This window comes from Boleophthalmus pectinirostris, unplaced genomic scaffold (assembly GCF_026225935.1).
Source record: "Boleophthalmus pectinirostris isolate CB_2022bp ecotype Guang Dong unplaced genomic scaffold, ASM2622593v1 HiC_scaffold_11, whole genome shotgun sequence".
NCBI classification, from domain to species: domain Eukaryota; kingdom Metazoa; phylum Chordata; class Actinopteri; order Gobiiformes; family Gobiidae; genus Boleophthalmus; species Boleophthalmus pectinirostris.
The window spans coordinates 9,816,899-9,830,934 of NW_026570994.1; the positions used below are offsets into that span (position 1 = coordinate 9,816,899).

Sequence of the window (14,036 nt, forward strand, 5' to 3'; positions counted from 1 at the left end):
ATACTTTGGAAAACATGCATGATATGATCTGCAACTTGTTCTGATGGCGTCACCTGTTTGTCTCCATGTTGTTGCATATCTTTAATGATATATTGTTGGACATTCTGTATAGAGTTATCATAAATCAATGAATTAGTGAGAATAAAACTGTACCTTTGGTTGTATTTTTGACAAAAGTAATTAAACGCAAATAACACGACTAAACCTATCCAAGGAGCCATGTCAGAGTTGCCAGATACGCTTTTTTCCTATAACTATTTTCCATTTAAAACGTATTACGTATTAATTTTAGAATAAACCTAATGATAGTCCTGAATTTTAGGGTCAAATCTTCATATCCAAAGCCATATCAATGCTCGTTGGAACTTCTGCTTGTGCGTGAAAATGGGTGGGACTGTGTCAGCGTAGGAGAGCTATTTTCGTACATAGACCTGCACCACACTGTTCGCAGGTTCATGGGTCACTGACGCCTGACAATCCTGAGCCACCCACTTCCTCTTCTCATGCAAATGTATCTCCACGATTCCTTTTCTATGATTGGTCCCCACTCGGGTTACTCCCCGCCCCTTTTTCCTGATTGGACAGTTTTTTAAATAAGGCTATTGCTAAGAAAATACTAAAAGGCAACACAGTTCGCGTCCCAAAATGTGAAAATAATTTGTATCTGGGTCACTAGATGGCAGCATTTTCTACAGGCCAATTTCACGGACACCTTTCAGATTAGAGTGTGCACTGTGCAAGTGTTGAGCGTTTAGCACATTCAAAACCACCAGCACCACACCAACACCACTCCCACAAGCGCGAACAGATTATATCCCCCCATTCTGATACAAATATGTGCAAACATTCTCTTATCTTGTACAATCTAATATTTTCCACTTGCTCAGATTTAAGTTTGTAGTTGGGCTGTCTGAAAACTGAGAAGTGAAAAGTAACATTTCCTGTATTATGGAGGGAGTGGTGATATGAAGATGCTGACTGTCTATTTGCATTAACCAAGTTTCTCGAGTAATATTTTGTACTACTATTACATACATCTCCAACAAGAGCAACAATTTGGGTTCTTGATATATTATGGCTGTAAGCTTATAGTCGTTTAGTTGATTAATCACGATGGAGTCAAAATTAATATTAGTCGACTCATCATGTTATTAGATTATTTATATGGGATTTATATGGGACAACAGCAGAAAGGAGAAGCTAGTGAGTTAGTTTAAGATTTGGTATTTATTGGTATCTTTATGTAAAAGTTGAATTTGTCTTTACATAAATACAGTTTCCTAGTACTTTGCATAAATAGTTGTTTTTGCATGAACTCTTGTGCACTTGTAGTCATGTTGTATAGTTAGTGAATGCAGCTTGGACACACAGAGATAGTTTTAGAGCTTTTGCCTTTTTTACTCAACTGATCGATCTGCAGGACATGTCTCCAGTCAACCAAGAATTTATTTTGTCGACTACAGCCCCACATTTTATGAACGACAGCAAAAAAGAAACAAACACTTTTTAAAAAGAGAAAGAAAACACTTTTCTTGAGGGTAGCACATTCAGACTGGTGACACATTCTCTCTTTCCATTTAAAGTGAAGGTAACTGTCTGTGGTTAAGTTCAGCTTCCTCTGCGATATATTCTGCCTTCGTCTAGAACCATCAGAACCCCAGCCCCATTTAAACTATATACATGGGTCATTTATTTTAGAAAATAATGACATATGACTGTACAAATAATACACTTTGAATGGTTAATAATATGAACTGACATTTAGACACATTGCTGGAAATTTTCGTAGGTATGATTTTGCTCATTGAGGCTGTCGTGACGAGGGTCTGTACTTGTACTTCTCACATTTGAAGTGTTGAGCGCTGCAAGATCTGAAGATTAAGATCAACATGAAACGCATTTAGTTGTAGTAGTAGTAGTAGTCTTTTTGTAATAATGCGTTACCTTTGCATTTCTTTAGTACAACATAAACACTGGCAATGATGATGAAGAATAAGATCAACCCAACTGAACAATACAGAAAAGACCATCCATAGTAAGGAGCTGGAGGATCTGCAGTGAAACAAAGATGCTCCTTGAGAATCTCATATGAAGGCCATGTAAATACCAATGTTACAGCTATAATAGTAAAGTCCTTACCAGTAACATGAACATGAATCTCTATGGTATGATTTGCAGAGTCCTCACTATAGTTGTTGGTTTTCACACGATCGCTCAAGTTCACTCACCTAAACCCCTGTGTGTCATTTTTGTACCAGGTGACTGCTAAAGGAATTTTTTCACAGATTGGGCATGTAATCTCCAATCGATCGCCAGCTGTAGCATTGTAACTATGAGGGACATCAATTTCACAAACTGTAAAAGAAAAAATACAATCAGAAACATGTTCACATCAATAGGTTCAGTGTCCTAGCTGACTAAACCCCTGATGTAGTTGCCTGACCAGCCAGTTATTTCTGTTTGAATCGGACCATAGAGCATGAAAAACCTCTGGTCTAACTTGAGACAGTCCAACCACAACTGCTCTTTTGCATCATGTATCTCTCAAATGCGAAAGCCATCTCGTCTTGAAATTGTCATAACATTTAGAACGTTCTTTTACCTGACATAATAGTTTGACACTTTAATTGTTGATTCTAGCTCCAGATCCACTCGTCTTTGTAAAGTTTTGTCAAAGTGTGTGGTTCTGGCTGGTCAGGTAACTGTTGTAGGATTTACAACAACAAAAATGCCTGGAGTTTTTGTAGACCAAGAATGTTTTTAATCAAATACACCCTTAAGACAGACTGCATAAGTTAACAGCAAAGACAGTCACATTAGAAATACAGGTACCAGCAGATTCTAGGAAGTATGATTATTCAGTTGGAGTTATAGTTGAAGTAAGTAGTACCTATTCTTACCAACAGTAACTACAATGATATACCACACAGGTGATCTACTCTCACAGTAATACTCTCCAGAATCTTTGCTGAGGACATTTTGGAAGATTAAGGAGGATATTCCATCAGAATTATTAAGTCTCTCCCACTCTGTTGTAACACGATCATCCTGTTTTACACTTTGACGTTGTCCTCTTTCATATTTAAACCAGGCCACTGTTGGAGGGAAGTGGTCACATATAGGGCATGTGATCTTAAGCCTTTCTCCAGTGGTAGCATGATAAAATGTGTTGTCAGTTTCACAGACTGTAAAACATTATTAAATGAGGCAACATTATTATACACATTTTACATGTAAAAAAATATTTTTCCTTCATTTTTTAAAATAAACCACAGAAAGTTGGATGACATGGCTCACGTATCCTCCACTTCAACAATGATACAGTCCTGAGTCACTGCTTAGCACGTTATGGAAGTTCAAAAATAATATTTCTTCATTATCATGTATCACCATCCACTTTGTTGTAACTCGCTCACTCAGGTTCACCTCTGTTACATCTTCTGTCTCCAGTTTAAACCAGGTGACGGTTGGAGTTGTACCATCACAGAGCTGGACAGGGCAGGCCATCCTCAGTCCTTCTCGAACAGATGCCAAATGATGTGTGCCACAGCAGATTTTCAGGTTATTTTCACCATCTGAATCTTTGTCTGCAGGAGATAATAACGAAGCAGTTCTGCAGATGTGTACTTTATAAGTCAACAAGAATATATAGTGTGAACTTTTCTGTGTTTTTCTCCCAATTATCTTTTCTCCACAAAGATAAAAAAAAAACAAAAAACAAAAAAACTTACTGTCAGCACTCAGAGTCAGGGTGAGTGAGTGAAGATGGTCACAGACAGACATGGCTCCAACTAAAATGTGCCTCTTTGAAAGTCACTGCTAAAACACAACACAGCGTCTACTTCTTGTTAAAAAAAAAAAAGTGGTCTGAAATACATACCTGGTAACATGCCGACTTTTGAGACTTTTAGGGGCTGTCAGATCTATGTAAGATGTTTTATTCAAATCATATGAGACAACTGTTCTAAGCAAATGTGTTCTAAACTTAAGGATCTAAAAAAAATATGATTTTAAACCCAGTAAGCTACAAATGATTGATACTTTTATTGCACAAATATGCTGTTACGACATTCGTCAATCATTATATAAAATCATTAAAATTAACCTGCCTTGTAACCTTCATTAGACACTCAGATTTGATAGAAAATACATAAATGACAAGATCTGGATAAGTGCATGCAACACATAGTTCAAATAGATACATTTATTTTCCTTTTCTATGATTGGTCTGTTTTTGGCTTATTTTTTTTTGCTGACTGGACAGGTTTTATTTTATTTTATTTTGTTCCAATTCCAGGTAGATTCATAATTTTCCATAATTAAATCCTAATTTGGAATTTGTCTGCTTGTTCTGATAGTGTCTAATTTAAAGATACGACATAATCTACTGTTTTGGTGTTGGATTGCGTTAGCCCACTGTGTAAAAGGTTGGAATTTAATTCATATCATATTTTCTACAAATGTTATTACTTACTTACAATGAATTATCTTATTGATTTTATTTTGAGCTATGCAAAAATGTTTTTATAATAAGTTTAAGGTCTATAATAAAAGCTTCTGAAAGAAAGAACAGAAACTAGCAGTGACCTTCCAAACAAAAGTACAACACTAATGATTGCTATTTAGGATTCATCTATAAGAACTTGATTTTTTTAAAGTTATGAGGTTGTAATTAAATATGAAAGTCCGTTATAGTGTTTACCCATACTGTAAGGTTTTTTAAAGGCCCAAGTCATCCATATCGCAATCAATCAAGAGCCTAAAGGGCCCATATTGCTCTATTTTCTGATTTATGTTGTAATGTTGTTTCCTTGTGAAAAACATACCCAGAGTTGTGTTTTGTTTCCTTCATACATGTTTAACACACAAATTCTGCATATTTAGGCTGAGTTCTTTTCTTATATGGAAACTCACAGTTCCACTTTGTCATGTGGTAATATAGGAACTGCTCTGTTGAGTTTTTAAACTCCACACATTTTCACTAGAATCATTTGGATGATTTCAGATCTAGAATTGCCAATCTCTGCTAAACAAAAGGTAAAACTTTCAGACAGACTGATAATGCAGGTTTACTCAAATGTGTGAGTGAAACAAAACACAACTCTGGGTATGTTTTTGATGAGGTAACAACATGGCTTAAAGCGCACATTTTGTATAATATAGGACCTTTAAAAGCAAATAATTTTTCAGTCATAATAGTAATAGTTTTCATATATTACATCGTTTCTGGGACTGTTTTGAATTCAGTCCGGTCTTGTACTTTTCTAATTCATCAGGAGTTCTTAGAAGAGCTAAAAACAGTCACTTAGTAAAATAATATGTCCTTAATTTTAGGAGATCTTGATGGCAGAGTACTCAGAACTTTCCTCCACTACCGCCCTGGGTCGTGCAGAAGCGGCTGCCAGGTGCTCATGGTTCAAAGCAGCATACACAACAGAACTTCCCTCCTCCCTGGGTCTATGTCCATAATTATTGTCCGTCTGAGGAGGAATGGAAGGCGACTGCTTTTTCCTGCTGGTTCGGTGAGGTGGCGGCGCATGGGGGCTGGCTCTAGGTAACGTGTGATGGCTGGAGTGATGGACTGGCTGTTCCACCATGGGGATGTCCATATACTGTAAGTACCAAAAATAATTGTGTTATTAGTATAGTGATATATGTTTATGTATAGTGATATTTTTGTTAGTCAATATAAAAGTACTAAATTAGTAATAATGCTACTAAATTACCAGGTTTTCATTTTGAGTCTTCTTACTTTCACCTGCCAACAACAACATCTATTAATTTATCAGTATTCAATAATAGTATTTATATTATATTATACTATTCTGTCTTACCGTTGCATCCTCGTATTGATACAATAGATATGACTGTAACAATAATGACAATTCCTCCAATCCCCACAGTAGTATAAAGGTAAAGCCACAAATGCCTGTTGTCATTGTTGTCAGTGGATGTGCTATCTGCAAAACAGCAAGGATCACAATTAAAGAAAACTCAGTGATTAAAAAAAGATGACCAAATAAAGTTAACTCACTTTGATGTGTCTGAAAAGTGTCATTGGCAGTGTCACCTAAAATATATTGATATATTTTGTTTTAAGGATACACTACTGAACATTTGATCATTCAAATATAATAGAGTATCTCACCTTTCAGTGTAACGTTGATTGTATGACTCACTACAGGTCCAATCGACAGCGATAAAGTCCTAAATCACTGCTTTGAACGTTGTTAAATGTTAAAAAATGTGTCCCCTCATCATTATTTCTCGTCCACTCTGTTTGAAAACGGTCACTCAAGTTAATTTCCATAAACTTTTCTTCCATTTTAAACCATGTGATTTTTGGAGCAGATCCATTACAAAATCGTACAGGGCAGGCAATCGTCACTTGCCCTCCAAGTACAGCCTCATAGGTTGTGTGGCGGCGGACTTTAATTTCATTTTCACATGTTTTACCTGTAAAGAATAATTTACACTATTATCACTGTTTACATGTTTACAAGCCACATAGAGCCCTGTGTAATATTCAGTACAGTTATTATCATTTGCTTATGTATGGTTTTGCAGCCTATATCTGTGTATTTTATATGCTACCTACAAATTCAGAAAGTGCCAAAAATATTTGTAAAACTGGCAAAACATGTGTGGGTGAGTTACAAAGATTTTTTTTTTTTTTCAAAACTACATGCTTGTTCCCCCACTCACTCCCTCATACTATGGAACAAATTAACTGAAAGCACTTTATATTCTTGCATAAGAGCCACCCTACTTAAGACACTTAACCACAGTGCATATAGGCCTATAGGTTTATTTATTTTAAAAGTGAAGGTAGACCAGCCAATGTACAGCCTAATAACCGTATATAATCATAGAGGCCTAATGTTCTCACAACAAGAATTCAGAATCTAAACCAAGATTGCTTTGTAGCTGCTGTTTAACTACTACATTTAAATTCTGTTAATAATACAATCACATGTGAGTGACTGAGCATAAAACATACTTACTGTCAGCGTTCAAAGTAACACACAGCACTGCCATCACAGACAACACAGAGGTCCAGCGATGGCCAACCTTCATCTCGTCTTGTATCGGTAAAGATCTGATCATCTGCCACATATAATAAATCCAACAGGGAGATGTTCCTCTGAGTACATTTTAAAGGTTCTGAGAATGATTCTGCTGCCTCCTTCCTCTTTCACTACCTGAAGTTTCCCACAGGGTTAGAAGAGGGAGGGTAAGTACATTTGTGAGAGTGAAGTTTACTTTAGTATGCACAGTGTATATAAATATGAAAGCAGACATATAGGGGCTTTCCATATTAAATCAGACCCTGTTTAAACTGTGTGTTTTTAACGCACGTTTTAGTCGATCATGTTTAAGGAGTGTGTGACGTTCACTTCCTCTCCGTACCTTTCATGTTCTTCTTGCAAACTAGTGCGGCCTCTTGCATGAGCTCTGTGGTTTTTGAAAGGAAGTTTTTACAGTGTGTATTAAAGACAGTGTTGACAGTGAAATGACCTTATAAAGTGTGTGGTTACTATCAGTCAGAGCCATCGGCGTGTGGACAGAGAGCAGATAAAAAGTGTGAACCAGTTTAAAGGCTTGTTTGAAAGCGGCGCGCGTGCCTTCAGAGATGCGTGAAACCAAGGCCCTCGGTGGTCTTTGACATGCTTTTGGCGGTGATGGATCGAATAAAATGTGGTTATAGAAGTAATGTTTGATCAGTATGAAGTTCTCGCTCTCCTTTAACTCTCTTTTTTTTGTATTTTGTAAAATTTTACCAACCTAGACAGAACAGATGGAATCAGTAACGCTGCTATAATGAGATGTCCATTAATATGCCCACTCCCCATCAAATACATTTTATTTTATGGGTTTTATTTTACAGTCAATTTATTTTTCAGTCAGACTTGATTTAAGATAGTGGCTTGTTATGATGTTATATAAATTGAGCAACAGCGCCCCCAAGTGGTGATCTGTGGTTGATGCAAACCCAAGGATTCACAGGTCATTTTTAAAAGTATGATTCTGCACATGAGAATATTTATTGAAATCACATTCACATCTTCACAAAAGAAGAATACATAGCAGGAAACCAAGTTCACTTCAACCAAACCAATGTGATCATGTGAACACGTCCTAAGAGCATTTCTGAGCCATGTGTAATGTAGGGCAGGCTGTTTTACTACAAACAAGAACTTATTACACTACAAGATTACCACCTTCAAGTATCTACTTTAAAGTAACTTTTCAGTCAAAAAATAGAGTTCTCTAACAGTGACTACATTTAATCAAAGAAAGCTTTTTTGTGATGGTAAATTGTACAGTACTGCAAATTATTATTAACATTAACTTAACATAAAGTAAACCAGTGGCCCAATCTTACAAGCCAAGTGTGTGTTTATGAGTGTGTTTAGCCTTAACTGTAGAATGTATGTGAGTATTTTAATTATTTTAATTATTTTAATTTATTTTTGTATAATTCAATGGCAAAAACTTACATGACTAAAATACTTTCCACAAACACATGTATGTAATACTTGATTACATATATAAGCTTGGAGCATGATATTAATATATGAAATTTGGCACATACACAAGTCACTTTACTTGCTATTTATCTGTCCATGCTGCACTTTAGATAACTGTAGATAGATAGTCATTGTCACTTATTGTACATAATAGTATAATACACTTAAGTCACTTTAGCTCCTATGTATTCTTGTCCTTATACTGCACTACCTAAGTGTAATTATAGCTAGTTATTTCACAAAAGTGCTGTGACCTTATAGCTTTCCTCTGCTGACACAGTGTTGCGTTAGGTATTATACAGAACAAAAATATGAGCCACCCTAAATGCATGTTGAATATAGTATCTTGACTTTTATATGATAATGTTTTATTTGTCCCACAATGGGGAAATTAGAGAGTTGCAATGTAAAGTTCACGAACAACAGGAGCATGTGTGAAATTATGTTTTCTCAAGGGCCCAATCTACTTCCTGCTAAAGGCGCTGTGGTGTCAAGTACACACTTTTGATTATGCTTTTTTATAGATTCTTTTCTAGTGAGAGGTACACCACCTGTCTGTCACCATAGAGATGGCATTCCTTTGAAAGGAATGACAATTTGAAAATTTCCACAGTATGAGGAAAAGAAAATTTTATGCTTGAACCTAATTGGATGATTGTGGGATTACACATCAAGTATGTTTCAATATTTGAAAGAAAATATACTTCTAAAGCCAACAATTTGTTATTAACTACAAATGACTCTGAATTTTATTGTACCAAATATGTTTTTATCACATTTATTAATAATGAATGAAAATAAATGCCAACAGAAGAATGCAAACAATCAGAACTGGACAAATACATATCAAGATATTCAACTGCACTTTCAATAAATGTCTAATGATTTCATAACTACTTTAGAAAAAAGAAAAAAAAAAGCTGCATCAGTATAGGCTAAAAGGTTCATTATCACATTCAATCAAAATGGGTGAAAAACAATCGTTATATCAATCGTATCAATATTTGTTGCCATATATTTAATATTTTCTGGGATTTTACAGTACTGTTTTGAATTTTGCTAGAGGTTCTTTAAAAAGTTAAAACAGTCACTCAGTAATATAATAGCAGACCTTGATGGCAGCCTACTCAGACCTTTCCTTCACTACCGCTCTGGACCGATAGATGCAGTTGCTAGCATTTTCCAGGCGCTGATGGTTCAAAACTGTGTAGACAACAGTAGTCCACTCCTCCCCTGGACCGTTTTTGTGTCTGTCTCCCTCCATCCATCCATATATGTTGTCATTCTGAAAAAGAGCAGAGAATTTTTTTTTTTTCTGCTGGTTTGGTGAGATGATAAATTTACCATCGGTGACATAAATTCTACCTGGTTTTCTCTTCGAGCTTTTTTCTTTGTTTCACCTGCCAACAACAACAGCAACTATTATGAAGTATAGTACAATTAATATTTCATCATACCATTATGTCTTACTGTTGCATCCTCGTATGAATAAAACAGATATGACTGCAACAATAGTGAAAATTCCTCCAATCCCCACAGTAGTATACAGGTAAAGCCACATGTAAGTCTGTTGCCATTATTGTCAGTGGATGTGCGATCTGCAAAACAGCAAGGTTCACAATTAAAAAAAAAAGTAAAGTTGAATATGACTAAATAAATTCAACTCACTTTGATGTGTCTGAAAAGTGTCATTCACATGGTCACCTAAAAGATATTAATATATTTTTGTTCATATAAGGAAACACTACTGAACATTTGATCATTCAAATATAATAGAGTATCTCACCTTTCAGTGTAACATTGATTGTATGACTCACATCTGTTCCAACTCGACAGTGATACGTTCCTAAATCTCTGCTTTGGACGTTGTTAAATATTAAAAAGTCTGTCCCCTCATTATTGTTTCCCTTCCACTCTGTTTGAATATGGTCTCTCAAGTTCAGTTGTACAAACTGTTCTTCCAGTTTAAACCATTTGATTGTCTGAGTGTGTCCATTACAAAATCGTACAGGGCAGGCAATCGTCACTTGCCCTCCAAGTACAGCCTCATAGGTTGTGTGGCGGCGGACTTTAATTTCATTTTCACATGTTTTACCTGTAAAGAATAATTTACACTGTTATCACTGTATTGTTATTATCATATATTATCATTTTCTAAGCCACATAAAGCAGAGTGCAATGTTTAGCACAGTTATTATTTTTTACTTATGTATTGTATTGCAACCTACTTATAATTTCAGAAAGTAACACAAAACTGTCAAAACATTTTTTTTTCATGTATATATTTATTTTATTTATTTACTTTTATTATTATTTTTTTAATGTATTTATTAATTTTATTTATTTTTTTACAAAACTAAACTACTACTACTTCTTGTTCCCCCACTCCTTCCCTCATATTATGGAACAAATGAACTGAAAGCACTTTATATTCTTGCCTAAGAGCTATATAACCTGTATACTTAAAACAATGAACTACAGTGCATATTGGCCTAGTTTTATATATTTTAAAATTAAAGGTTGGTCACTCTTAACAGTTAGAAGATGTATAATAGGCCTCAATATTTCAGAATCATGTAATGTTCCCACAACCAAAATTGCTTTGAAGCTGCTATGTTTAACTGCATTTTTATTCTGAAAATACAATCATATAAAACGCTTAAAATATACTTACTATCAGCGTTCACAGTCAGACACAGCACTGCCATCACAAGCAGCGCGGAGGTCCAGAGATGGCCAACCTTCATCTTGTCTTCTGTCAGTAAAGATTTGATCATCTTCTACAAGCAACAAATTAGGGCTGGGCAATTACTTAGAATTAATTCAAGTTTTTAATCATCAAAATTTAGAAAATTTGCAAAATTGTGATATTGAGGATAATTATGGAACTCCTGACTTTCTTACTTGCAAACCAGGGTTATTGTGCAATTACAATTAGATATCAGATATTAGATATGCAAATGTAACTGAAAAGCAATTTACAATTTCTTAGATAATTACATATGAAAAGAATGAAAATGTTAAGAGCTTCCCCTGTTTGAAAGACGAGCAGTCCCGGTAATCGTCCAGGGTGTGCTAAAAACGGGTACTGCCCAGCCCTTAAACAAATCCAACAGGGAGATGTTCCTCTGACTAAAGGTAAAGGTCCTTTTAAAAGAATGATGCTGCTGCCTCCTTCCTCTTTTACTACCTGAAGACAGTTTCCAAACATGGTTAGAAGAGGGAGGGCAAGTACATTTGTGAGAGTCTACTTTAGCATACACTAAATATAAGTATGGTAGTCATATAGTGGCTTTCCACAAATTAAACCCTCACTTATTTGCTTTAAAGGACCCTATTATGCTATTTTCTGACCTGTTATAATGTTTTTTCCTCATCACAAACATACATGGAGTTGTGTTTTGTTTCATACACACATTTAACACTCAGACCCTGCATATTTAGAGTTCTTCTCTCAAACTGAAAACACTGTTCAACCCTGTAATGTCATGTAATAATACTGGAAGTTCTCCACTGTGTTTTTAAACTCCATACACCTTCACAAATCATCAACCCGGGAATTGAACATTTCTACTGAACAAAAGGTAAAAAGTAGCTGTTAATTTGAAAACTAACACTTCATCACAAGGTGGAACAGAGCATTTTGAGCTTTGGAGATGTAGACAGAGCATTTTGAGTTATGGAGATGTAAACAGACTAATAATTAAGGGTCACGCAAACATGTGTGATCTGTGAATGAAACAAAACATAACTCCAGGTCTGTTTTTGATGAGGTAACAGCATTTCAACATGGTTTAATGCTCACAAGAGTCAACTTTGCATATATGGGACCTTTAAAGTGTATGATTTTTAGTGCATCATTTTAGCTGATCATCTTTGGAGTGTATGTGATGTTCACTTCCTCTCCATACCTTTCACCTACACATTGCAAACTAGTGCGGCCTCCTGCATGATATCTGTGGTTTTTGAAAGGAAGATTTTATAGTGTGTTTTAAAGAGAGTGTTGACAGTTAAATAAAACATGTGGTTAGTATCAGTTAGAAACCAGTGTACATGCATTGAGAGATAGATGAAACCATGGCCTTTGCTGGTCTTTGACATGCTTTTGGAGGTAATAAATCTAATAAAATATAGTTATAGAAGTAATGGTTGATCAGTATGAAGTTCTGGATCACCTTAATCACCTAGGGAACAACAAACCTCTGTTATAATCTGGCATATTTACACTGTAGCTGTAAGTAAGTAAGAATGTATGAATTTTTATGCTTTAAAAGTAATTTATTAATTTGTCTATTCCAGATGTGTGAATGAACGGTGGCTTTTTATCACAGACAGACTATATGCTTTTTATTGAGCAATAGCGCATCCAAGTGGTGATCCATGTTCGATGCATTTAAAAAAAATAAATAAATAAATAAAAAAGAAAAAAAAAAAAACATTAATGCAACACTACAAGATTATTAACATACACATGAAGAAAGGAAGATACAAATAATAAACATCGTAACATTTTAATAAATACAATAAAAAAATAATTAAAATTACATTAAAATCGATGCAGACCCCATGATTACACTACGTACGTGCGCAGTGACGTACGGCCTTACGTTTCCGCGAGCCGAAAATGGCGGAGTACCTGGCATCCATTTTCGGCACTGAGAAAGACAAGTAAGTTTATTTAACATTTTAACATTGAAATTGGTAAACCAGCTATAAGTGTGCAGAATGTTTACGTTGTCCTCCAAGTTTAAGCCTAATGATGTGTATTTATGCACCCGATGTGCCGCTAGATTCTTTACTCGGGCCATCGATGCTAGCGCATTGAATGAGGTTCGTTAGAAACCTGAAGCGATCTCCAGGAGCCTCAGCTAACCTCGCGGTGCCGTGCTTTGCAAATCCTGAGCACTCTATCAATTATTTCTCACCCCGTGGCTCATTTGTGGGGTCCCGTAAAAGCGTTATTTGACACGTGCATGCACAGTTTAGCTTGTAGCAAAGTGGGCGGACTGATCTTGGCTTGTTCCACCAGTGGAGAGCAGCAGACGACGCTTTTGGAGGGAATGGTAAAAACTGCTCATGTTTGAAAGTTGCGGGACGTGCTATAGTGTTTACATACACAAACATGTATAACTGGCTAGCATTTGATTTTAAGATGAATACATCAAGCCTTGAATGTAAAATGAGGTCTATGCTATGGATGTGCAGTGCTCATAAGCGTGATTCAGTTGATCTCTTCAACGCTGTCTAGAGTTAAACAGGAGGGGTTGATTTAAAAAAAAAACAAAAAACACTGATTGGCATAGTTGCAATTTATGGGTAATTAATGCTGTCCACCCCCGGGTTGGACATTTTCTTTTCTAGTAACAGGTCATAAATTGCCATCTTGTTATCTTCGGTAATGTATTAGATCTTGTGTATCACCGTCCAGTTTTGATACTGATCTATCCACATTTTTTCTAGAGTCAACTGTTCCTTCTACTTCAAAATTGGAGCCTGCAGACATGG

The 14,036-nt window shown here is 35.7% G+C and overlaps 1 protein-coding gene and 2 long non-coding RNA genes across 3 annotated transcripts; all 3 read right to left on the minus strand.

The window, feature by feature from the left end:
* Positions 1-1,272: 1,272 nt before the first annotated feature.
* LOC110153325 (uncharacterized) lies at positions 1,273-2,862 on the minus strand. The gene is made up of 3 exons (XR_002318577.2): positions 2,140-2,862; positions 1,945-2,052; positions 1,273-1,871 (listed from the first exon to the last, which is right to left on the minus strand). It is a non-coding gene; the product is annotated as an uncharacterized LOC110153325 (long non-coding RNA).
* A 1,158-nt stretch (positions 2,863-4,020) lies between these two features.
* Positions 4,021-11,549, minus strand: LOC110153315 (uncharacterized). The gene is made up of 7 exons (XM_055166789.1): positions 11,206-11,549; positions 10,318-10,626; positions 10,200-10,235; positions 6,035-6,070; positions 5,835-5,960; positions 5,727-5,758; positions 4,021-5,612 (listed from the first exon to the last, which is right to left on the minus strand). Exons 1-7 carry the CDS (start codon positions 11,306-11,308, stop codon positions 5,331-5,333), a joined length of 924 nt encoding a protein of 307 aa, XP_055022764.1. The 5' UTR covers positions 11,309-11,549; the 3' UTR covers positions 4,021-5,330.
* On the minus strand, positions 9,280-10,129 carry LOC129412116 (uncharacterized). Its single transcript, XR_008633586.1, has 3 exons — positions 10,002-10,129; positions 9,897-9,931; positions 9,280-9,816 (listed from the first exon to the last, which is right to left on the minus strand). It is a non-coding gene; the product is annotated as an uncharacterized LOC129412116 (long non-coding RNA).
* Positions 11,550-14,036: the final 2,487 nt, after the last annotated feature.